The sequence below is a fragment of the Podospora pseudopauciseta genome (assembly GCF_035222475.1).
Source record: "Podospora pseudopauciseta strain CBS 411.78 chromosome 7 map unlocalized CBS411.78m_7, whole genome shotgun sequence".
Taxonomy (NCBI): Eukaryota; Fungi; Ascomycota; class Sordariomycetes; order Sordariales; family Podosporaceae; genus Podospora; species Podospora pseudopauciseta.
This window is the reverse complement of record NW_026946667.1, coordinates 3,069,921-3,093,552: the sequence shown is the minus strand read 5'-3', so window position 1 is coordinate 3,093,552 and position 23,632 is coordinate 3,069,921. Positions and strand designations below refer to the sequence as shown.

Here is a 23,632-nt window from a genome sequence, read left to right as displayed (position 1 = left end):
TGGATGAGGGAGAACCGGCAGCAAGCGGAGGATTTGACAGTTGTCCGTGTGTCCGTGTCCGACCTCAGCTTGGCGGGGCAAGGAAAGCTGAACTGCGGGGAGCGAGAGCAGAGACTGGATGACGCAGGCGATCGGGATGGGCCGTATACGCGTACCGATCGATGCGAGAATGAGAATGACGAGGTCTCTACCAACAATGGCCGTTGTGTGGCAATCAGGCGTATACGCGGAACAGAAAGAGAACTTGAGGATGGTGTGATGTTTGTTTGTTTCAACAGTGGCTCAACAGGTTACATCATCAAGGTCGATGGGTTTCAACTGCTCGCAAACGGTGGCGCAACCCCCGAAATCCGTCCCTGTGGATCTGCGCCGCGAGTACCTACTCTGTAAATGTCATCAAGGACAGAATAATGTATAAAAACAAAGATACAATCCATTGTCCTTTGCTGTTGGGTATTAAAACGTGCACTCTGTCTATCTATACCTGTACGTCAAACTTCATGCCGCATTCCCTTAGGTCCTTGTTATCCTAGATATATCATGTTGATGACGTTGTACCAGGTTCCAGGTCGTTAAGCGAACAGTACACCCTCGGCAGCACCCGATGCTAGCGCCATCAAAGCCACCAGCTACCGAGCCGGAAACCCACCGCAGGCCAACGTCTGCCGATAAACACCGGACTCAGCTTCATATTATTGTCGTCCCCGCCGCCGACGCATCTTCCTCCTCATCCTCCTCATCAAGATCATGCAACGGGTATGTCAGGAGCGCACAGATCCCGCCCAATGCATCCAACCGCTGGCCACTCTCGTGGTCGCTGCTGAGCAGTCTAACGTCGCCGCCATCTTCCCTGACCTTGTCGACAAGTGCAACATATTTCTGCCGCTCCGCCACGTCCATGCTCTTGAAAAAGGCGCTGTTCACCATCAACACACCGCCGCCACGGCCCACGGCACCTTCTCTGATGGCCTTGGCGACTGGCTGAACACCGTACCACGCCCTCCCATCGTCTTGCCGAAGCTTTTGGTAGAAATTGTCCATCAGCTTTGTCTCGTTGGTGAACTTGGAGTCTCGCATGGTTCGTTGTGCCTCGGGGCTCTTGAGCACCTCATTGAGACTGTGCACATGTCCAGTGCTCGTGTGGATCACGGCCGCCTCGGTAGCCAACCGCACCAGTGGCTTGTTCGCTTTCTTCTCGGCATACTCCTTCATGTAATCTCGAAAGTTATGCGCGACGAAGCCAGGACTAGCGAGTAGTAGTTGCTTGGGGATGCCGGAGCGCTCGTTGAAGTCGATGGCGCTGAGTATGGCTGACAGAATCTTCCCGTAAAAGTCTGACATGCCTCCCTCGGCCTCCTTGCGCGACGACCTCTTCTTGGGGATGGTGTGCTCGATCCTCTGCTTGACCAATGTTCTTGACTCGGTGATCAGGCAGAGATTGGCCATTCCCTCCTGCATCACCACTGCAAACACCACGTCCTTGTTGGCCGTCTCGCTGACAGCCTCTGCGAGCAGGGCGCGGGCCACCGAGTCCCAGCCTTGTTCCTTCCATATGGTAAACTTGATGTCGCGATCAGTGTGCTTGAGGGTGATGGTGTGGTACTGTCCCACGGCAGCGATTTCATTTTCGTTGACAATAGTGCCCGCCACGCGAAGTTCCGAGGCGCGGGGGTCAAAAGAGGTGTCGGTGACCTTGACGGCCAGCTCGATGCGCACTTTTTGAGTGAATGTTGACCCTGTGAGAGTCTCGGTGGCGACCTTGCGGTTAGTGGGGGCATAGACGGTGTCGCCAATTGCGATGAGGTTGTTGGCGTGCCATAGATCCTCTGGCTCAGTGATGATGAGGCCGACCCCCTCGGTCTCATCTATGCTGGCCACTGTCTGGCGAGGTGAGGCGAAGCGCATGCCGGTCTTTTTTGCCTCTGAAGCTGTATTGGGATCTTTGCCTGTTTTATGAGAGGTGATGTGAGTAATTGAGTGGGATGCGCCTTGGAAGTTCGTAGCAGCAGGGCACATACCATTGCGGGGTTGCGACCGCTTTACCCCTGCTCCTGGAGAGTGGGGTTGTCTCTGTTCAGACTGTGGGGCACCACGTCCTCGCAGCATTTTGTCTGTCTGAAGGTTGAATAGTGAATTTGTTGTGAATGGATGGATAGTAAAAATGTTGTGAATGGGTGAAGGATTCTTCTTGGGGCTGAGTTCTCTGTGGGAGTAAGTACTCTTATATACCGGTATAAAATATTTTTTAGTTCTCAACAGCCAACCTGGAAGGTTATACGAAAACGCCAAAACGCTTAACTTGTAACTCTTGTGCCAAAATCTAAATGAACCACTTCTACATACCTGTAAGTGGGGTCCAAGATGAAGTTATTTCCAAGATGCCCCCAATGGTCGCTACATCACAAAAGAGACCGTACCATGGGCCATTTCCAAGTCTTAATGCAGGAATCTCATCCAATTCCGCGGGAGAACCCAGTCTCCTTCACTTCCATTTTATATCTATCCACTCGCTTGATATCATTATTCACTATCGAAAGTCACTGACAGCTTTGTCATGGCAAAGATTCACAGTGCGAGTAGATTGAAGCTTCCACGCCAGGCTACCTCGCGGCTTAATATCAGCGTTGCAACAGCTTATGATCAAGTCCAGATTTCAAACATCGCTAGGACAAACCAATATCAAATCCTAGTATTGGCGATCTTTCCTGGGGTCCGATCACGAGGCTTAGTTGGTTGATCCTGGCGACATTTGCGTTTCTTCGGCGCTTATCGCGCTCCACCTTCCATGCTCGCTGGTTCAACGGTGTCTTGGAAGAAGAAATTCACTGTTCTTTTGGCAATGCTGATATAGTCACGGCCAATCAAGACGGACTCTAATCATTGGCGCCTCAGTGGCTGCAAACACCACCTCCAATGCAATCTCAATCACACCCTTACCTAGGTTCTCACCGAGAGCAATCCTGCGGCTCTGCTGACGACGTTGTCGAGTACCAACAGCCCTCGACATGGTGTGGTAGCCGCCGCACATGTTCATCTTCAAAAACTCATACTGATTGGCCTCTTGTTCTCCCCACCACACCACCTTTGATGGCGGCCGCCCACCCCTATGCGGCCGCAGAGACCCAGCCCCCGGGATCAAGGTTTCACGACTGCCTAGCAAGGCTGCTTGTATGCGTCCAAGTGCCGGAGAGACATCCAGCTTGCCGAATCTAACAGCAGTTGCAGCTCCTTTCTCAACATCGAAAATAGTAACCCTCGTGGCGTTGGGGTCTTCGTAACTACCTAATAAGCGCTCTGAGGCGTTGCTTCGGCCCCTTTCGTATCTGTCAGGATCACATATCCGGCCCCAAGGTCCACACTCTACACCGAGAAATACATGGTCATTTGGTCGGTGTATACAATGTCCTCATTGCTGTCGGCACTGTCTTGGTCTCTTCTAGCCCCCTACTAGCACCCACATCACGGGCGTGACGCCGAAGATGTTTGGCTTCGCCGCTAGTGCGTTACCGCTTGAATTTCTTGTTTCCAATACCTCTCGGTCAAGTCTCGTTGACAGCATCATAGTGTGTCTTCAAGCCCATATGATAATGGGCGCAACGCCGGTCGCCTCATCACAGGACTACCTAGTATACGGTCAAGGAGACACCGAAACTGCAGGCCGGTCTCGCTTCGTTTTGGGCTTCTTGAGAAGATGATGGTTCCATTGGGTACAAGCTCTCACGCAGCTGTTCCACTGTTGCAGCATTGTGATGTCCACTGTGTCGGACAGGAATGGCCTGACATCCAACATGGGACGACGAACATGAGGCTGTTTCAAGAAGCAGACACGCGAGGTATCTACCTTGGATAGGAGGGTGAGTGATCAGGAATCAAAGATAAAAGATATATCACCTCTGGAATGTTGTCTTGGAACACCCTTTTGTACATGATTGCCATCACACAAATCCTCACTTTTTCTTACTCTATTATGAATCACGCAGCCAACCCAACCCCGACCCTCCGCTTTGGCTTGGAGATTGAACTTCTCCTCGGCCCTCGCAAAAAAGGTCCCTCTCACTCCAGCTGGAAGTCCCTTGCCAAAGACCTCAGCAAACGCCTCGCCAAAGCCGGCATCCCGAACCACGTCAATGACTCCAATGACAAATCCGCTCACAACTACCGCGAGTGGTCCATCACTCAGGAAGTGACAATCCCCAGTCAGCCAGGAAAGAACCTCTGTATGTTCTCGTTTCCCCCAAACCCCCTGTACATCCCCGTCCGTGCCTACTAACAATGCACACAAAAAAGGGGGCATAGAGCTAGTCTCCCCCGTCTTCTCCCCCCTCTCCACAAACTTCTCCCCCACCCTCGTCACCATCTTCTCCATCCTCCACACGCACTACACCGTCCTCCCCTCCCCCCATTGCTCAACCCACGTCCACCTCTCCCAGTCCGACCCCTCCCCTCTCACCCCCTCTGACCTCGCATCCTTTGCCAAATCCTGCCTCTACTTTGAAGCCAGTCTCGACCGGCTCTTCCCCTCCTCCCGCGGGGAGGGCTACTGGTGCCAATCCAATCGGTTGAATCCCGCCCTCGTGGGGCTAAGCTTGGGGGAGTGCATGTCTGTCATTGACGGTGCTTACCAGGACGGAGACGGTGTGGTGGAGGCGATGAATTTGTTTCCAAAAGAGTCTGCTTATGCGAGGGCGCATGGGTGGAAGAAAGATAGGGTTAGGGGGAAGGTGTACAAGTGGTTTGTGTTGCCTGCTGTACCGTGAAAGATGCATGATGTGGCTAACAAGGTTGAGATAGGGACTTCACTGGGATGCTGTCGGCGCCGGTGAACAAAGGGGAGCGGCAGCCTTGGGGCACGATCGAGTTCAGACAGCCGCCTGGGAGCGTGGTTGCTGCTGAGGCGGAGGGGTATGTGATCCTCGCGTTGGCGTTCACTGTCGGGGCGCTGGCCTATGGGTCGAGCCTCAGGGTAGAAACCGTGGGAGACAATGAACACGGTGGGAGTATGGAAGAGCTCTGGGCTCTGTTGGTGGCCGGGGGAAGTGTGTTGGGGTGGGATAGTCTTGGTGAGGTGGAGGGTTTCTTTGCCAGGGCGGTGTAAGTTGGCCAGATGATCAGAATAATATGAATTACATGTATACCACAAAGAGGGCTAGGTACCTCTTTACCATCTAAAAACTCAAGGGAAGCTTCCATACTCCACATTCCAAATCTTCAGTCCATCTTCAAACTTGATCTAAGCCTGCGAAACCGGATCAATGACTCGAGTCCTCAGCTCCAAATGCTCCAAGCCAAGATAGTAGGCCGTCTGTGCGAGCACGTGGCTGTGGCTGATTTGATGTCGCATTCCCGCCCTGCTCGATTCCACGTAAACTTCCCTCGAATCCTCAAAGAGAGCCAGCGATTTCAGCTTCTGCTCGCTACTCGCAAACGAAACAGAAGCAACATGGGATAGCATGGCTGGGAAGCAGTCGGTCAACCCAGGCCCGCGCCGCCTGTCGCTCCATCCTCTCCATGGTTCGTAAAGAGTCTCTTCTAGACCCGGGGGGTCAGATGATGAATGATGAAGGCTAGATTAAACGAGTTCCAACTCAGACCAGTGTGCCGCCGAATCTTGAGAGCTGTTACAATCGAGACAAGAGGCGCCTCTTGCTGAAGAGAGCTCATTCGGTGAGAAAAGGAGTAGGGCCCCTGAGAAAGCATCAGGAGGGTTCCAGGTGGTGGTGGCGAGACCTGTCGACCAAGAACCCAGCCATGAGAGGGATCGTGTTCAGGTGAAGATAAGAGTCGTTCCACCTGCTCCCATGTACTTGAAGTGGTGTAGAGCGTCACTGCATGATTCAACGCCGATATCCAATGTCAGGCCTCTGGTATTTCCTGGCCACCTGGTCCAGTGACTCATGATTAAGAGAGAAGTTTTGATCGAATTGTAAACTTCTTCAGTATTGGTTCTCACGGCCAATTCTAGTAGGTTGGCTCAGTGGCTGAATCAAAGTGTGAATCGTGGTCGACAGCAAGAACAAGCCACAATCGAGAAATCCAATGAAAGTTTGCACAATGGGTATGTGTGTTGCGCCGACTCACTTGCACCAAATTTCATCTGATGCGGTTGCTGTGCTGATTTACCTACGGTATGCCGAGACCAAATCATCACAGCCAACGAGATCTCTCCATGCCTCATCACATAGCCAGGAGGGCCTCAGTCAAAAACCCGTTTGGCATAGACCATCATTTCGGAGCTACCCTTTGACTTCAAAGTGTTTTTCTATACATCTCTGCCTTCTGTGCGACCAGATACGTCAAGAGGAAACATCTCGGAGGTATGAAAGATTCATAGAAAGCCCTGAAAGAAAACTGGGATGAACGCCGAGACTACCGATGTCTTGATACCAGTCATATATCAGTCTGTTTTGCTGCCCATGATTGGCAGGATAATATCGTTGAGTGTGAGGACCTGTGAGATGACTAAAGTCATACAGACAGATCGACCAGTACGAGGCAAAGGGGGGGTCGACCATGATGAACTACTAAACAACTGGTCAGGCAAAGGCTAGCAAACATACAAGTGGAAGCTTGCTAATCGCATTGTTGAACAACAAATGGAGACTGCAGCGTAGGATCCTAATCATAACTTTATTAATGCATAGCTTGTTTTTGAAGATAGTAGAGGATTTGGAATTGCCGTCGTTGAATACAATGTGCTGCTAGTGTGACAATGGCGGCAAACCACTCCGAAACTAAGCCATGTGGCCAGATAGACTACCCGGCAATCCCCAAACATAGACGATGATAGGATATAGACCAATGTAACACACCAATCAGCCCTGATTATCGTGCCTGGCTACAATCTTTGGGGCAGCACCGGCGGAAACCATGGTAGATGCAGCAACGATAAGGCGACCTGGAAGCTTGCAGGATGTGATTCCGGCATCCGCCGACTACACCTCCGGACGCAGCTGTGATTTGTGGATGAGCCTCAACGACATCCGTGTCACCGGTGGCTTCCGGAACAGGCGCTGCAGAGTTGCCGAGCACATGCCGGCCATCGGGTCTTGGCCGGGGGATCTCGGGAGCTGGCCGGGGATCCATTCCCGCCCCCGTTACCCCAGAAAATTTGATATGGGGAAAGATGCTGGCCCTTTGCCGACGGCGATCCCGTGGTGGGCACGCAATTGCAAGAAACAGCCCTACGGAACGTCGAGGTCCACCATGGAGTTTGGTTGTTGCAGGGGCGGGAGGGGGACGGCGCAAACGGCAGAGAGACGGACTGCCCCCATTTCATCTTATTGTCACTGACAGTGTAAGACAGGATCTCAAATGTTTGAAGATGGCGCCATGGTGTATTGGTATGGAGAAGATAATATAAATAAGTGCGGGCAGTCCTCTCAGTCTCTGGCGAAGCAAAAAATCGGTGTAAGTGGCTGCCCTAATGCGGAAAGTGCACAGAAAACCCTAACCCGGTGGAGATTGGGCACGGACAACCTTCTTGCAGGTTGTGTTGGTCTCATGACCAGATGCTTGTCATGCATATTCCGGAGCATCCAATCACATGCCGCTTGGTCTTGGGCTTGGGGCAGCCATCAAGGTGCTTCCGATATTCTTAGCACTGACAAGGCCTGGAATCCACTGAGATGCTCTAGAAGGTTTTTGAATTTTCGCAGCACCTCTACCAGGGCTGGGCACCTCGCCTACCTACACTCACGACTGCATCCCGTCGTCCTCCAAGAACCTGACAAGACAGCCAACCGTAGAGCGAGTGTCGCAGCAGTTCGTATCGATCTTGGCACACGCTCCGTAACATTCCGACCCCACACCTCACCGCTGTGGTCCCGAGGAGCTGCCCAATAGGGAGCTCGCTTTAAGGGCGTATTGCTGTCGGATGCGTTCTTGCAGGCGGGTTTGTTTCAAGGACACCACTGCCACGGGTGGGCAGCGTGGGCTGGCCCCTTCAGCCGTGCCCCACCTGCTGTCATTTGCAAGCGGATCGATTTTTGTTCATCAAGAAATGATCCCAGTCAGCTCGTCAGTCATCCAGTGTTTTGGTCTTTTTACTCGTTTACATAAGTACATAAAGAAGCCACAATCCGTCAAGTCTCTGATACTCCGCCGTGCGATTGTTTTGTGTAGCAGACCGCTCGAACAGAACCCCCATTGATATACGGAAACCATAGCAGACCCTACCAAAAGACCAATCATGAACCGCCCTTCGAGAACAGACGATGACTTTGAGCATCCTGATTGGAACCAGAACCCGCCCTTTCTCGCTCCCGACCTCACCACTTGCGAGGACCTCAATGGCATCGCAAACGCCCGCGAGCAGCGCAATGGCGCATCAGGAGGGGCAGCCAGTGCATTTGGGGTATTAAATGACGAGAAGGGGAGTTTTATCAAAAATTGCGACAAGCAAACCCGCGCTTGGGGGCCCAATCCCTCTGCAATGAGCGGTCGTAAGTTGTCCCTTTTTTTCGACACAGCTGGCGTCCTGTTTCAACGTCACTGACATAAAAATCATCACAGATCCGCCCATTGCAGCCCCCCAGACAGTGCTAGGTGGTGAAGGCCGAGCCTGTCATTCCCAGCCTCTGATCCGGCCCCCCTCGGGCTGGATTGGATGGCTTCTCTCTGTTGTCGCTGTGTCGACAATGGTGCACGTTGCCGGACACGGTGTACCGGTCCTGTTTTCGGGTGGTCATCCCGTCGAGACGACCACCGCCACTTCCATTGCTGTTGTTACCCGCGAATCTTCTCTGCTCTTGAAGCAGCTCACCAAGCGCCAGGACAATGGTCGCTGCGGTACAAATGGCAATGCTACCGCCGACTACAACATGCCGCTTCATGTGGGCGCCCTGGTTATCATCCTCGCCGTCTCCGGACTGGCTTGCGCTCTGCCCATGATCGCCCTCAAGTTCCCCATCATTCGCATCCCCAAGCGCTTCTTTTTCGCTGTTCGTCATTTTGGTACCGGTGTCCTGCTCGCCACCGCTTTCGTGCATCTCCTCCCGACGGCTTTCATCTCTCTTGGCGACCCCTGCCTCTCCAGCTTCTGGACTGATGACTACCCCGCTATGCCGGGGGCTATTGCCCTGCTTGGAATTTTCTTCGTGGCCGTCATCGAGATGGTGTTTAGCCCTGCTCGTCAGTACACCCCTCGTCCTGGGAGACAGGCCGAGGACAGTGATGGCTCACAGGCGCAAGAGGAGCCTCCCCATCGTCACCGGTCTACGTCCTTTGGTGGCCACTGTTCCCAGGCACCAGTACTGGCTGCTATCACGAGGCCTTCGGGGACCACTCGCCGGGGAAGCCAGGCTGTTGTTGAGCCTGTTTCCGAGGAGAGTGTGGCGGTTGGGCGTGAAACCCCGGCCGTTTCCCCAGATGAGAAGATGAGGTCTAAGGAACTGCTTGGGAGCGCTGTGGAATCCCAGCAAGTCGGCCTTACTGAGGAGCAGCTACACAAGAAGAAGATCTTACAGTGCATGCTTCTCGAGGTCGGCATCTTGTTTCACAGTATTTTCATTGGTATGGCGTTAAGTGTCGCTGTCGGCGGCAACTTTGTGGTCTTGTTAATTGCTGTTGCCTTTCACCGTGAGTAGCAAACGCTTTCCTGTTTGTCTCGAAACTACAAGAATACTAACATATCATTGCAGAAACGTTTGAGGGTCTCGCATTGGGAGCTCGTATTGCCTCTATCAACTGGCAAAAGGGGATGTTGCAGCCATGGTTCATGGTGTTAGCTTATGGATGCACGTAAGTGTTATTGTCAAACAGCCGGTGTGTTCAACAGAAGATGAAGCTAACGGTGCCGTGTTCAGGACACCTATTGGTCAAGCCATTGGTCTAGCCACCCACACGCTTTACGCCCCCGACTCTGAGTTTGGCCTGATCTTGGTGGGAACCATGAACGCCATCTCATCGGGACTGCTTGTTTTTGCCGCCCTTATCGAGTTGCTTGCGGAGGACTTTCTCAGTGATGACAGCTGGGCTACCCTCCGCGGTCGCAAGCGGGTTGCGGCCTGCTTCCTTGTGCTTTTTGGCGCGATTTGCATGAGTTTAGTTGGAGCCTGGGCTTAGTGTTTGAAAGATGGCACATGCACAAGGCTTTGTGATGACTCGTCTTTTTTCGAGTTGGAAGCGTTGGAGTTTATGGGGTCTCCAACGTGAGCCCCGGGTGTACGGTGCGACTTTTTGGGTTTCTTGTTTCTTTTTCTGGGTCTTGATGACTTGACCATATGGATATATGACATCTTTTGGAGGGATTTGAGGGGTTATTTGCTTCAACGGATGCAATTTCAGCATACAGGATATTCAACTATTCCTACCAGGTCGATTTAGATAGGGTTCTCCTATACATATCGCAGCAGCTACTTGCTGCGGCGTTTCACTTTCTCCCCCAACACAAACCGACGTCCCCAGTTTACTCTCGTTCAACTAGATGATGACGGTAACCGCCACTGCTGACCACCATCAACAGTAAGGTGTTCTTCCGTGGCTCCGAGACTCAACCCGTCACCCGTCGTCACTATTGTTGATCGAAACCCTTGGCTTTGATAGAAAGTCTAGAATGGGGCGCCATGACGTCAAGACAAAGGGGTCCACTTGGCGATAATAACTCGGAGGCAACAACTGGGCCACCAAACCCAGTGCCGGCCTATGTATTGTGTCCAGCGCACTTCATCGCTGAAAGGTTGCACTGCTTCACTCCATATCTGACGAGGAAGGCCTGAGCTGGAGGTGGATCGCGAAAGTGGTTCAAGGGACGGGATCGTGTATACTCCCTTCTTATATACTACCTCCGCCCTTCCCTTGCAACCAATCCTCTCACTACGACAGGTGCTCAACACCTGTACATCTTCCGTAGTATAGTGGTCAGTATGTGAGCTTGTCATCCAGTCAACAACGCTCGAGACCCGGGTTCAATTCCCGGCGGGAGAGTACACTTTTAGCTTTTTACCTTTCTCCACTTGCCAAGGCCAATCAACCCTTTTTTTGCCCCTATCCATGTTCTACCCAACCGATTTCTCGACACAGGCTACCAAAAACAGTTGATCCCGAATTTGGCACCTCCAGAGACATTTCCATACACGTGGGAACTATTTTTAGGGCGGGATTCTTCTGCAATTGTAATGATGCCTCACTGGAATGTTACCCAACTCTAGGCAAGAAATGGTGAATCATCAACCGTCTCTCCATTGATAAAAAGCCATATGTGCTACTACTATACAGCATACACCCTACACCGTACCTCCGGGTCAAGATGACTATAAAATGTGTGAAATCCAAACCAAGAAACCCATATACCAAAACTCATGCACGACATCATGAAACATAACACCTCTCTTTCTCGTCTCAGATATATCACAACATTCGGTTCTCAATGAGATGATCCTGGCCTGTGCCATGTCTGCTGAACACCCAACCACGTGTTCCCACCCTGGGCGTCCTGCGTTGGTCGAAACTGTGGTTGCTGTACCTGTGGCGGAGTCGTAGACCAGTACGGAGCACCCGGTTGCACATCTCTCGGATCCCGCTCTGTGTACGACGGGGATCGTGCCGGATAAGGCCCGCTTGCCGGAGTTGGTGGCTCCAATGTCTGCGGCGTTGACGCGTGCGTGCCCCAGGGTGAGCTGTCGTGCTTCGCTGCCATACTCGCTGGGCTTGTTCTCGCTGTCCGATAATGGGAATTGTCATTGGCGCCGAGTTCTGCTGGGGGGTATACCGGGACCGATGGGAGCATCACCGGCGACTGCGGTTGGGTTGGAACGGTGTGGGCGTAGGAAATTTGCGTGACGGCTGGAGATGCGGGCGTGAGGGGCCCGGATGGTCCCCAACCGTGAGGGGGGATGGCTTGGTTGGGCTGGCGAGGTCCCTTGTAGTGCTTTTGGCGATAACGGATGAAACAGCAGCAGCCGGCGAGAAGGGCGATGAGAACCACGGCGCCTCCGATGGCAATCCCTGCAATGGCTCCGGGGCTCAACGGTGGTGCGGGTTCGCCTTCTCCGGTCGGGGCAGGCGAGGAAGTGGCAGGACTGACGTCTCGTGTAGGTGTTCGAGTTGATATGACGGCTTTCCTGGTCATCAACACCGAGAGATCTGGCGCGTTGAAGCCGCCGGACGGTGTGAGAACCCTAGCTCCTCCGGTGTTACGGCCACCCACGGCCGACATGATGAAAGTAGGCACGGCATATGTCGTAAGCTTTGGTTGGTATCTTGCCCAAATGGCATTCTCTGGGTTCTCCTCACCAAGATTCATGTTGTGCTGCCCCCCAACCGTGTCTACGTCACATTCGTAACCTGTTGCGTTGGAGTTCGAGCCGCCGATGATGACCATCTGAGCATTATTGACAACATTGCAGCTCATCATGTTCTTTGGAAACGGACCGGTGACATTGCTGTCCTTTGGATATGGACCCCTGATCCACTGGAAACTCGGGATGGTTAGGACGTAGATGTCATCGAATCCTGCCGTGCTTGGAGGGAAGCCGGAACCGCCATAAATGTAGCTACAGATCGTCAGCCTCTAGGTGATACAGATTTGGGAGTAGCTGGAAGCACAAACATGTTGTAACTGGACTGATCTTGAGCCCAGGTAGCACCTCCACAGAATCGACGTCGACTCTCTGGTATCCTTCCAGTTGCCTTTTGCGCATACCATTTCGAGTTAGCAAGGTCGTAGAGAAAGATGGTGTCCAAAGGCTCGGGTGTCAAGGTCCCATTGCCGTACAAGTCTTGACTACCACCAAAATAGACAAGCATGCCGGCGTCACCAACGGGAAGAAAGACCATCTCGCCTTCGGCCCTTCTCACGTCATCAGGGCCGGTCACATTGCTCCATGCGTTGCTGTCCATGTCGTACTTGATCAGTCTGTTAGATGCACGCGGCGGCCCTGTCCAGCCCGGAACAGAGCCATTGTTATGAAAGCCGCCATAATAATACGCCTCTCCTCGTGCCGCAATCGATACACCGGCTCCAAAGCTCGTTGGGATGATAGCTGCCGTTCCAGTTGGCGGGCCGAAAGAATCCCACTTGTCCTTGAGAATGTCATAGGCGTAGAGGAGAAAGTTGGTTGGGGGTGCCTGGTAGGTTTCGCCGCCGTACAAGTACAATCTTTTGTTGACCGAATCCTCCCACAACTTGCCGCCCATGACGCTTGGAACTGTCGCATTTTTGGAAAGGTTGGCATGCAGCGTGGGCATATCCTTGGTCTCAGTGCTGAGATCGCTAAAGATAAGGAACGGATCTGGATGGTAGGTATGTAGGCATCAGAAGAGGTCTATTTTGTTAAGAGCAAAGCTGATCAAACATACTTGTGTAATTTGAAGACGACGAGGTGAATGGCTTCCAGTTCACCAACCCGCCGTCTATGTACAGTCGATTGTCGACAACGGCCGACTGATGTCCATGGCGTCGGCAGAAATCCTTGATTGGATCATACTGTGCAAAAACTGACAGGGACAAGAATGATATCAACAAGAGAAAGACGAGAGGTTGAAGCCGTCGGGAAAGCATCTCTCCTGCTCTTTACGTCAGCGGCCGCCCGAGCCGGTGGGGCCGATGGTCCGAAGTTCGAGAAGGGAAGGCACGTAGAGGCAAAGCCTGAGTGAGGCAAGTTCGTGGGTAGGAACTAGGAAGGAGGGAAGTCTAGGTTGTGCGACTTCCGGGTTATCGCTCGAAGGAAAATAGAAAAACAAACGTGTCAACACATGGCCACAAAGTGAGAAGACGTCGTCGGTAAGGTGGAGAGAAAACGCGACAGATAGGCACAAGCACAGCAGGGTATGGAAAGACCTGATCCGGAAAACAAGGCCCCGGAAACATTGATATCTGCTGAGATGCTCACTCCGAATGTCGTGGCACCCCGGTTTCCGACGCCCCATCCCGCAGCACACGAGATACCTCGCATTGGGCTTCGACAGCTGTCTTGTCCTCCCCATTTCAGCTTCTGCCACCCGGTGGACATTGGAGGGGCATCCGAGGAGGTGGAGAGAAAAGCGCAGCGGCGGCGTGGTCCACAGCTTTTCAAATCAGCGTCGGGAGAATTGAGGTCGAGGTCAGATGTGATTGGTTCAGGAAGCGTCGGGATGGCGAAGCAAGCCGGATTAGAGACAGAGATTGGATGATGATGATCACTGCTTGTGCGACAAAGCCACTCTGAACTTCAACAGCAATCACAGTCAACCACATCCTTCATGGTCCAGTCGAAATCAGCCCTGCCACTCGTGGCGTCTCCATTACCGGCTCCCCGCAGGCAGCTACTGCGGTCTCGAACCTGGCGCGTGGGAGCAGAGAGACAACACAAAATACTGAACAGCCAATCCCGGGTGCAGGTGTATGCTGCCACCTTGTGCCCACTAGGCACTTTTTGAATAAGACTTCATCCCTACAAGTATGGCCAGCCATTCTTGTCGCTTAGGGCGCTGGTTTCCTTTTCTTCTGACTCGTTGCAGAAACGTCTTCCTCCGAAGAGCAACAAATGAGAATATCGATATGGAAGCAAAGGATTTCAGGCCATTTATTAAACGCAAACCGTCTCGAGCAGGTCAGACTAACTCTCTCTAGTCATATGATTCAATTTCAACAAGAAGAGTTCCTCCGAAGCCCGCAGACCACCTTTCTGATAGGAACAAACACACCGAACAGGCCTGTGCCACCACCCAGTTCTCAGAGTCCTTTCACACCAACTCTTAGCAGGTGCCACTCAGAATTGAGCTTTTCCTGAAGCGCATCGTGCTTCAGCTCATTTACATCCCACCAGGCTGCCAGAAATCGGCCATGCAGGAACTTGGCCGCGGGTGTGGCCGCCCACACGGCAAAGTTACCAGGTAACGCCGCTGTTGCCAAGTTAGCCTCGACCCCCTCATTGATCCAAGACCTGGAGAAACAGAACATACCATCATCCCACACATCGATCATGTCCTTGGTGACGCCACCTTCTCGGGCCCCATCTGAGTAGATGGCACCGGGGTGAAAGCTGATCATCTGCAGCCTTGCTGGGTCTACATCCCTGGCAATTTGCTGAAACAAAACTTGGCCCGCAGTTTTCGTTGCCCCGTACGCGGACAAGAAGGAGTTCTCATTGTCCAGGTTATGCACCATGGAGGAAGAGACACTGACTAGATACTACATAGAACATCAGCGAGAAGGTTTGGTCATGGTTTGGATGATGTCGCTTACCTTTTGCCTTTTACCTACCTGGTTATAAAATCGCTGGGTATGGTCCAGAAGCGAGCGAACGTTGACCTCATATGCCTTCCATACTGCTTCCAAGTTGGCCTCCACCAGTGCCCCGCCAGGGCCCAGAGCTACGGCGTTGAGCACCAAGACATCCACGACAATCCCATCCTCCTTCAATTCAGCCCACAGCTTCTCGCTTGCTTCCAGGCTCGAAACATCTGAGGAGTAGCCGCTGATTTTGGTGTTGGTCCCCGCAGTCCGAGCCTCAGCTTCAAGTCGCTTGACGCCGTCTTGGAGGAATCCTTGGCGCCGACCAACGATAATGACATGCGAGGACGAGGCCTGGACAAAGGCCGTCGCGATAGCAAACCCGATGCCATCTGCGCCGCCGGTGACGAGGACTGTTTTGCCCGCTTGATTGTTTTCGGGTTCGAGAGGGGAAATTGCTGGGTAAGACTCTCTATGCAAGGTCTTGATGGGAGCAAAGTTGAGTGAGAGACTAACAGCCATGGTTTTAGATTTGGAGCCAAATATGTGTAAAGGAATGCGGTATGGGCACTGCTTGCTGTGCTTTTTGGGAATGATTCTCTTCTCTTGTATCAGACAGCCACATGCCTCCCTTTATACTCATGAGCTTTGATCGTTACGCCGGCTTAGAAATTCAGATAACCCCATCATCGACTCCATTGCCGACAAAGGCATTCAAGACCAGCACAACTTAATAAGCGGTGGACTAGTTGTGGGCTTTCTGTGGCCGAGTGAGCGGACGAATCGTGCGTTAATCGCCGATGATTATGAGTTTGATGAAAACTCTGGCGTTGTTCCAGATGACTTGCGGGCGAGAGCGGGTTTAAGCAAACCAGAGCCTCTCAGGGGGCCCCTTTGTGTCTGGGTCTGACCCGCTTAGGCCCGCTCCTTGCTAGATCAGGTTGCTCAGTCAGCACTTGGCGCGGGTGAGCAGCGACTACTTCTCATCCATCACACATCATGTGGCTTACCAGCTTGATAGTTCTCGAGTACCGGAGCGCTCTAGATTTACCCTCGCTCATCCAACCACCCGACTATATGCTGGCTTTTATCTAAGGCTACCTAGGTTTCCAGCTGTTATCGAAATGAGCGGGTCGCCTTCATCAGATGCAACATTACCACCAAGGCCACGGCTCCGGCGTAATCGGAAAAGAAAAACATGCATCCCCTGTGCGAAGTCGAAGAGGAAATGCGACCAGTCTACGCCTTGGTGCAAGAGATGCGTCGAAAAAGAGATAGTCTGCGTCTATCCACCTCGTCGTGGCGGAGCAACGTCACTGCCAATTGCTCACGATGATGAGGCTGTCTCACGGCTACTGACTGAGCCTGAGAGAGTTCCGGGAGCCTCCTCAACTCTAACCAGTGACTGGTTCAGTACAGAAAAAGGCAAGCACCCAGACATATCACAAGCACGAACAGACCTCGATCCGAGATGCCCACCACTGTTGTCACCCTATCAATGGTTTCTTTCACCTGGATCTTGGCGCCGTTCCACCCTGTTGGATGCGCACATCATGAGCCTGCCGCCCGAGCTCGAGGTAGCTATCAGCCAGGACTCTCTTCCCAACTTGATTGACAAGCACCAACAATGGCTCCAACTGTGGGTAAAAGAGGGCCACAGTCCTCTGATGCACCGCCATCTCTACCGGGACTTGATGCCCGAGTGCATACGAGATGCCTACACGGCGAGAGCAGCTTATGATCTGGCGGCCACCCCAGCAGCCAAAGAACTGTCCTTACGGATCATTCAAGATCGAGCAGCAGACCTCATTCAGAGACAGCCAGACTCTCATCTCGACCACACAAACAACACAAACACGAATCTCCCTCTGGGAAGCCTCGATGCATCAAACATCATGCTGGGCACTTTCAACCACCTAGCCCGGACGCAATCTCTTTTCGTCTACGAGCTAACTCAGCTCTTTGACGGGGACATTCGCTCCAGAGACCAAGCAGAATCGTCCATGGAGACACTGCACCGCTGGGCGTGCCAGATGTTGGAGAGCGCAAGACTGGATTGCACCACAGGCGAGGTGTTTGAAGCCTATGCGTCGTCCGCGTCTTCATCTGGCTCGTCGCCGTCTGGAAACAGTGACTTGATACGGGGCAGCAAAACAGGGACCAGTTCAAACACGTCTGTCGGTGCCATCACCCCGCCGAGCAGCATGCACAACCCGTTCGCCCTCCCTCCTAACCCAGCACCGCACACACTCTGGCAGGTGTGGGTGATTGCTGAGTCGGTGAGGCGGACGTACATTTCTGTCAGTTTTGTCCGGTCTGTGTATCAGACCATCAAGACGCAGTGGTCGGTGTGTCCTGGGGGCGCTCTTTTCAGTGGGGTGAATGGGCTGTGGGATGCGACGACGGGGAGGGAGTGGTGCGCGGCTCTCAGGAAGGGGAATACGCTGCGCGGTCAAAAGGATGGTGAAGGTTCCATGTCGCCTTGGGCGTTGATGCAGAGCCTGGAGGTTTGGAAGGTGTTGGAGTATGCGTCTCCGGACGAGGTGGATGAGTTCACTGTGGCTGTTGCTGAGATTAGTAGGGGGATGGAGGTTGTTGAGCAGTGGATTATGGAGAAGAGTGGCATGAGGAGCTCATGATGAAAACACTTTAAACCCCTCAAAATGGACTCCTGCGGGAGAACATCACCCGACCAACAAAAGTTTTCCTCTTTTTGTTTTCAGGGGTTTGTCAACAAGGAGAATGCTGGGAAAGGGGGCGGGGTGATTGAAAAACCCTAACCCGTGACAGGCCGTGACATGCCAGGTTTCCCTTTCCCAGCGGCCAACGTCGCTCTGGTGCGGGGGAAACAAGCGCTGAAAATTGGGGTTGCATTCAGTGGTGCGCCACCACCCTTGGGTCAGATCGGCCCTCAGCACCAACCATTGAGCTTCACCAATCGATCGACAGAATTGGGTATCGAGGGTGTGAACCCTTCGATATCACTATCGTGGATGGGACACTGGAAGCACACCATTGGAAGTATCGAGCCACCTTGACGACATATTTGCCACTGCTTTAAAGCATCTGTTGGGGAAAACACCTTGGATTGCCGCTGTTATCCGAAGGGCGCCGTGCATTGGATTAAGGGTCTTTTTGAGGTGCAGACGGTGGATGGAAGTTCCGCAACAGGACGGCATATCGGAACACGGGAGTCACTAAACATGGTCAGTAGAGAGGGGTGAATCTTCATGTGAGTGGAGGGGGAGGCTGGGCATTGGAGAAAATCTCGAAGTGGCTAGAATGTGGGGTGATGAATTGGCAGAACACAGTTTAATACAGTATCCGTCAACGTTATATCCGCCATCCGAGACCACTGGACACCCGCCGAAGACACTGGAGGCACAGCATCTCAGAAGTGAGACCATCTGCTGTGGCCCAAAAACACAGTGTCAATTGCCATTGTGAATTGGTTTGGTCATCAGCGTCGCAACGCCCGCGCCTTTTCTCCCAGATATTTCCACTAGCGGCGCCCTTTCAGCGATCCCCCTGCTCTTGGCTGCATAGCGACAAGCACAAAAAAAGTTTCAACCACCACCACGGCAGGGGTTACACGGCGAGACCGGCCACTGCTGACGGTTGTGTCGATTCGGGGAAGACTCAAGTCTGGATCCGAACCGCCTGTCCATGTTCAAAAAAGGACAGGAGGGGTATGCGTACATGTAGGGTGGAAATCGTTATCACCAATCCTTCAAGAACAAAAAGACCGATCAGGTCTCTCTTCTTTTTCTTTTTTTCCCTCTTCCCCCTTTCTTCCTCTGGGCTGTGTTCGTGTTCAAACGCTTCTTTTGATAGGGGGAAGAGTTGGAAATAGCGAGAAAATGAGCGTACGCCTCGGAACCCCGGAAACTCAACCTCTACTCATCAGTGTGACGGACGAAGGTCACCATTATCATACCTGTCTACCTGCTACGTCGGACTCACCTGCCGATTCCGCCGACGAAGATGACGCCTTCCTCGGGTCTCATAACCATCACAACAGGGGCAACGATGAGCCGATAATCATCGATTTTGATCCCTCTGGGGACCCAGAAAACCCGCTGGAATGGCCGACACCGTTCAAATGGGCTATTGTGTTCATCCTGGCCTTTATGGCTTTTACTGTGTATGATTTTTTTCACCAGGTTCCGCGCAGCCACTCTTTCGAATCAAAACTAACATCAGACGCAGCACAATGACTTGCATTTCACTCGTCCCTCTGGCGACCGAGATTGTCGCAGACCTTTCGCCGCCAGGAAGCACGCCCAGCAAATCATCTTCTGTCCTTCTCGTGACGATCTGGGAGCTGGGCGAAGCCGCTGGCCCGCTGTTCATCGCACCGCTCTCGGAAATGTACGGCCGGTACCCGGTCATGAACGTCTGCAACATCATTTTCATCCTGGCCACCATCATGACGGCCACCTCGCAGTCTGTCACGAGCTTGGTTGTTGCGCGGATGCTAACGGGGTGTGTGGTTGCTGGCAACGTGCTTAACCCGGCCATTGTGGGCGACATGTTCATTTCTGAGCAGAGAGGAAGTCCCGTGTCGTTGGTTTATCTGGCGCCGCTTGTGGGCGGAGCGGTAGCCCCGTTGATTGGCAGTGCGCTTGCTGAGATGATCGGGTGGAGGAAGGTGATTTGGATGACAGCTGGACTGGCGTCGCTGGGGGAACTCATGTTCCTGTTGTGCTTCAGGGAGACATACAAGGTGGCCATTTTGAGGAAACGGGCAAAGAGATGGGGCAAGGGGTACAAGACAGCGGTGGATTACGAAGAAGAAGTTAAGCTCAGGGTCGAAGGAGAACAGAAAGGACTCGCTGGCCAACAGGGGGTGTGGAAGAAGCTAGGTGATGCGGTCATGAGGCCGGCCCATGTTCTTTTCGGGAGCGGTGTGCTGATGGCCATGAGCTTGTTTGGAGCGGTGGTTTTTGCGTTTTATTATGTGATGAGCACCACGCTGGCGGATATTTTGCAGGATGTGTATGGGTTGTCACCGATGGCGGTTGGGAGCTGCTATGCCAGTTTCAGTGAGTTTGGCCCTGCTCAGACTATTCTTATACACGTTGATGCTAACTAGACATCCTACAGCAATTGGATCTACAGTCAGTGTCCTGCTATGCAATCACTGCCTTGACAGAATTTACATCCGCATGCGACACACCCACAAGGGAGTTGGCAAGCCGGAATTCCGCCTTCCATTGACCATCATTGGAGCTTTTGCTCTCCCCGTCGCGGTGGCAGCTTACGGCTGGATCCCCGAGTGGAAGCTCCCTCTTCTCTTGTTGCTCTTTTCAGTCAGCTTGCTCGGCAGTTGCCTCATGCTGGCCATGATCCCCCTCATGACATACATTGTCGACGCTTTTGGCATATACTCGGCCTCGGCGCTGACAGGAGTCATGGTGACGAGGTGTCTCTGTGGCACCTTCCTTCCTCTTACGACGGCTCCGTTGATAGAGAGGTTTGGGTACGGGTGGGCTTTCAGCATCCTGGCGGGTGGCACTCTAATGCTGGCGCCCATCCCGATTTTGATGATGAGATATGGCTCAAAGTGGCGGCAGCGCTCAAAGTACAGCCGTGAACAGTGATGAATGATGACACGCAAAGGTATACGATGGGAGAAAAAAGGACAATCACGGCAATGGAAAATGGGAATGGTGGTAGATCAAAAGCACACGGGTATGATTTATGGGTTTATGAATTCATGATATGATCAAAAAAAAGAATCAAAACATTTTAAATGAAGCCATCTCGAATGCTGTTCATCTGTGTTCAAGTTGTTGCTCATTGGATGAAGTTGAAGCTGGTGGTTACTCGGCGCGCGCATGACGTGAAAGATGACGTATTTGCACCACCACCTTTTTCTCTGATGGGTAGCTCCTGCAAACGCGGCATAAAACGCCACTCGACCCTGGACGCGACTGCCATCTTTTAGAGCAGAATGCCAGAAACCTGAAATGGGACTCAGGACTGAGAGGAAAGAAACTGTCTCTTCGCTTGCGGGAGCTGGAACTCTGATCCACTTTCACCCTGCAACATCTTTTTTGGCATCTCGGAGACACATCAGTATTACCGTCTCTCTTTTATCTAAAGCTCTGCTATCGCAATGAAGAGGATTTTACTGCTTTGTTTTATTCACGGCTTCAAGGTCAGTGCCCCATTTCTTTGAACTTCGAAATCTTCTATTGCTGTTTTCAAAGCTGACGGACGCATCGCGCGCGACTCCAGGGAGACGACGACACGTTTGGCAACTTCCCCAAACACCTCCAAGATATCATCACCAATAACCTACCGGATCACGAGGTTGCCTCTGTTGTCTATCCCAAATATGAGACCAAAGGCGAGCTTGCGCAAAGCACCGCTGCCTTTCTGGAATGGTATGTCGACCACGACGTGACACGCCAGGTGCCAAGACTAACCCCTTGATAGGCTCAAGGAGCGCGTGATGGACTTGCGCAAGACCCATCTCGACAATCCATGGCCACCCAACGATCGTCGCGTTGGTGTTATTCTGGTGGCTCATTCCATGGGGTATGTTCTATCATCGTATCTTCGTGGCGTGCATACCTGCTCACACAACCAACTACAGTGGCTTTGTCGCCAGCGACTGCCTCTTCCGCATCCTCGATGAACGACGACAAGACGAGAACGCGTCCGGTCCCATGTTTCCCCTGATTCAAGGCATACTCGCATTCGACACGCCCTACAACGGCCTTGCGCGTTCCATGTTTGTGTACGGCGCCTTTTCCAACTACCAGAAAGTGAGCAATGTGTTCAACGTCATGACGGCTCTCTCGGCTGCCGCACCAGCCACCCTCTCACGCCTCGCCTCCAAACGTGCCGTTGGCGTTGCTACAGGCCGCATTGTCAAGAGATCGTCCAGCCCCGCGTGGAAGGCCTGGCAGCTCATCGCCATGCGCACGGGAACCGTCGGCGTCATTGCTGCTGGCGGAGTGGCCGCCTACATGCACCGCAAAAAGATCATCGAGGGCATGCGTACGGTGCGGAGCCTGACCAAGGAGGACGTGATCCAGGGCTACCAGCAGTCCGTTGATGCGCTCGGCCAGGGGCTCGCGTACGTCAATAGGGGCAACATTGGCGAGTCCTTTGCGTACCTGTCGGACCACTTCACTTTTGTAGGCTCTCTGCTGAAGCAGAATGAGCTCAATCGTCGACTCGAGCGGCTCGCTTCCCTGAGGGGGGTCGGCTTTTCGGATGTGTTTGCGTCTCTCGGCGAAAATGGGAAATGGAGCGGAGGCTACTTCGTGCCGGAGCGAACATTCTGTGCCATACCGGCCAAAGACCACCCGGCGGAACATCTGTTCACGAGACATGTTATCGAAGGGGCCAAAGACGAGATTGTAGCACACATCAACCTTTTCAAACCCGATAAGAACAAGGAGTATGAGAAGATGACCAACGACGCCGCACAGCTTGTTATCAACTGGTTCAATGATGATGCCGAGATCTGGGACGATCCAAAGTTTGCAGAGCCCATCCCGGCCGAGTCGGAAGAGACGCAGGAGATTGCTAAAGCCGTCGATGAGGAGGGAGTAGCGAAACCACCCGAGGAGGCGGTTGAGATGGCCACAGGCGAGGAGGACCAAGAAACGGCAGACGACGATGTCCCTGATGAATCGCCCATCGACATCGCCGCGGCCGCCACGCTAGTCCCTCTACCGGATGACTTGGACGGCAACGAGGGCGGGGAAAAGACCGAGGTTAGCGAGCAAAAGAAGGCCTATCTGCGGCATCTGTTCGGCGTTGCTCAAGAAACGAGCACCACTCTGCGGTCGTATCTGCCGTCGAAACTACCATCGGTCGAGATGCCCAAGATGTCGATGCCGACCATGCCCAGTGTCGGCATGCCCAGTATGCCTTCGATGCCCAGCATATCGATACCCACGAGAATCAACTTGTTTGCATCCAAGAAGTCGTCCGATACCGGGTCCACGACCGCACCCAAGACTCCCGAGGACGGCGGCATGCCAACAGGGGTTGGCGAAGCTAAGAATGACAAAAGTGATGGCGATGCCAGCAGCGGGGGGGCTCAACCAGGGGTCGTCGGTCCAGTTGCAGGTGGTGATGGGATCACGGTGCCAAAGTGATGGTTGTGTCGGCCACCTCCACGAATTTCTATTTCGTTATACGGCGGGCTCCGTCTTTTGTATGATGCTTATCTTTGATCCGTAGCTAGGTTATCTATTCATAGCAAGTTGGGGGGTTGTATCTTGTGTACCTGCGTCGTCAGCTATCACCCAAGTGCCCAAATGTCTCCGCGTCCAGCAGCCATCAAGATAACAAAAACGTGGCTTGTGATAGCAGATCAGTCTACGAACAGCAGCCTATCTTTACAGCTCGTGCTTTCTCTACCACGTTGAATCTCTTAAGTCAAGCTTGGCAATCCCGTCCGACGAGACCTAGTCCGGCATCTCGTGCATGCTGCAGGTGAAGGCGTAGTCTTGG

At 53.0% G+C, this 23,632-nt stretch overlaps 9 protein-coding genes and 1 non-coding gene across 10 annotated transcripts; 6 read left to right on the top strand and 4 right to left on the bottom strand.

Moving 5' to 3' along the window:
• Window positions 1–687: 687 nt before the first annotated feature.
• Window positions 688–1,905, bottom strand: DOM34 (Translation factor pelota; the record flags this gene model as incomplete). Its single annotated transcript, XM_062915139.1, has 1 exon — window positions 688–1,905. The coding sequence occupies one exon, from the start codon at window positions 1,903–1,905 to the stop codon at window positions 688–690; it is 1,218 nt and encodes a 405-aa protein (XP_062762225.1).
• A 1,871-nt stretch (window positions 1,906–3,776) lies between these two features.
• QC763_701220 (uncharacterized protein) lies at window positions 3,777–5,095 on the top strand (the record flags this gene model as incomplete). The annotated part of the gene is made up of 3 exons (XM_062915140.1): window positions 3,777–4,217; window positions 4,288–4,732; window positions 4,792–5,095. Exons 1-3 carry the CDS (start codon window positions 3,899–3,901, stop codon window positions 5,093–5,095), a joined length of 1,068 nt encoding a protein of 355 aa, XP_062762224.1. The 5' UTR covers window positions 3,777–3,898.
• A 2,532-nt stretch (window positions 5,096–7,627) lies between these two features.
• Window positions 7,628–10,386, top strand: QC763_701230 (uncharacterized protein). Its single transcript, XM_062915141.1, has 4 exons — window positions 7,628–8,441; window positions 8,512–9,576; window positions 9,639–9,738; window positions 9,804–10,386. The coding sequence occupies exons 1-4, from the start codon at window positions 8,189–8,191 to the stop codon at window positions 10,060–10,062; spliced, it is 1,677 nt and encodes a 558-aa protein (XP_062762223.1). The 5' UTR covers window positions 7,628–8,188; the 3' UTR covers window positions 10,063–10,386.
• A 453-nt stretch (window positions 10,387–10,839) lies between these two features.
• Window positions 10,840–10,923, bottom strand: QC763_0111490. Its single transcript has one exon. It is a non-coding gene; the product is annotated as a tRNA-Asp (tRNA).
• A 224-nt stretch (window positions 10,924–11,147) lies between these two features.
• Window positions 11,148–14,162, bottom strand: QC763_701240 (uncharacterized protein). The gene is made up of 3 exons (XM_062915142.1): window positions 13,297–14,162; window positions 12,548–13,229; window positions 11,148–12,491 (listed from the first exon to the last, which is right to left on the bottom strand). The coding sequence occupies exons 1-3, from the start codon at window positions 13,496–13,498 to the stop codon at window positions 11,363–11,365; spliced, it is 2,013 nt and encodes a 670-aa protein (XP_062762222.1). The 5' UTR covers window positions 13,499–14,162; the 3' UTR covers window positions 11,148–11,362.
• Window positions 14,163–14,455: 293 nt separating this feature from the next.
• Window positions 14,456–16,006, bottom strand: QC763_0111470 (uncharacterized protein). The gene is made up of 2 exons (XM_062906491.1): window positions 15,164–16,006; window positions 14,456–15,109 (listed from the first exon to the last, which is right to left on the bottom strand). Exons 1-2 carry the CDS (start codon window positions 15,671–15,673, stop codon window positions 14,651–14,653), a joined length of 969 nt encoding a protein of 322 aa, XP_062762221.1. The 5' UTR covers window positions 15,674–16,006; the 3' UTR covers window positions 14,456–14,650.
• Window positions 15,491–16,196, top strand: QC763_0111460 (uncharacterized protein; the record flags this gene model as incomplete). Its single annotated transcript, XM_062906490.1, has 3 exons — window positions 15,491–15,591; window positions 15,821–16,055; window positions 16,173–16,196. The coding sequence occupies 3 exons, from the start codon at window positions 15,491–15,493 to the stop codon at window positions 16,194–16,196; spliced, it is 360 nt and encodes a 119-aa protein (XP_062762220.1).
• Window positions 16,197–16,275: 79 nt separating this feature from the next.
• QC763_701260 (uncharacterized protein) lies at window positions 16,276–17,790 on the top strand (the record flags this gene model as incomplete). Its single annotated transcript, XM_062915143.1, has 1 exon — window positions 16,276–17,790. One exon carries the CDS (start codon window positions 16,276–16,278, stop codon window positions 17,788–17,790), a length of 1,515 nt encoding a protein of 504 aa, XP_062762219.1.
• Window positions 17,791–19,011: 1,221 nt separating this feature from the next.
• QC763_701270 (uncharacterized protein) lies at window positions 19,012–20,754 on the top strand (the record flags this gene model as incomplete). Its single annotated transcript, XM_062915144.1, has 3 exons — window positions 19,012–19,295; window positions 19,361–20,196; window positions 20,258–20,754. The coding sequence occupies 3 exons, from the start codon at window positions 19,012–19,014 to the stop codon at window positions 20,752–20,754; spliced, it is 1,617 nt and encodes a 538-aa protein (XP_062762218.1).
• Window positions 20,755–21,272: 518 nt separating this feature from the next.
• On the top strand, window positions 21,273–23,274 carry QC763_701280 (uncharacterized protein; the record flags this gene model as incomplete). Its single annotated transcript, XM_062915145.1, has 4 exons — window positions 21,273–21,314; window positions 21,395–21,543; window positions 21,596–21,697; window positions 21,756–23,274. 4 exons carry the CDS (start codon window positions 21,273–21,275, stop codon window positions 23,272–23,274), a joined length of 1,812 nt encoding a protein of 603 aa, XP_062762217.1.
• Between the last annotated feature and the right edge of the window lie 358 nt (window positions 23,275–23,632).

Excerpts from the sequence above, each read along its gene's own strand:
- QC763_701240 (XM_062915142.1), bottom strand. The coding sequence starts at position 13,498 with ATGCTTTCCCGACGGCTTCAACCTCTCGTCTTTCTCTTGTTGATATCA. Across the intron at positions 13,230-13,296 it reads GTCGTCTTCAAATTACACAA|ATCCGTTCCTTATCTTTAGC; the intron begins GTATGTTTGATC and ends CCTACCATCCAG. Across the intron at positions 12,492-12,547 it reads GATCAGTCCAGTTACAACAT|CTACATTTATGGCGGTTCCG; the intron begins GTTTGTGCTTCC and ends GACGATCTGTAG.
- QC763_0111470 (XM_062906491.1), bottom strand. The coding sequence starts at position 15,673 with ATGGCTGTTAGTCTCTCACTCAACTTTGCTCCCATCAAGACCTTGCAT. Across the intron at positions 15,110-15,163 it reads AGGTAGGTAAAAGGCAAAAG|TATCTAGTCAGTGTCTCTTC; the intron begins GTAAGCGACATC and ends TGTTCTATGTAG.
- QC763_701230 (XM_062915141.1), top strand. The coding sequence starts at position 8,189 with ATGAACCGCCCTTCGAGAACAGACGATGACTTTGAGCATCCTGATTGG. Across the intron at positions 8,442-8,511 it reads TCCCTCTGCAATGAGCGGTC|ATCCGCCCATTGCAGCCCCC; the intron begins GTAAGTTGTCCC and ends AAATCATCACAG. Across the intron at positions 9,739-9,803 it reads GTGTTAGCTTATGGATGCAC|GACACCTATTGGTCAAGCCA; the intron begins GTAAGTGTTATT and ends TGCCGTGTTCAG.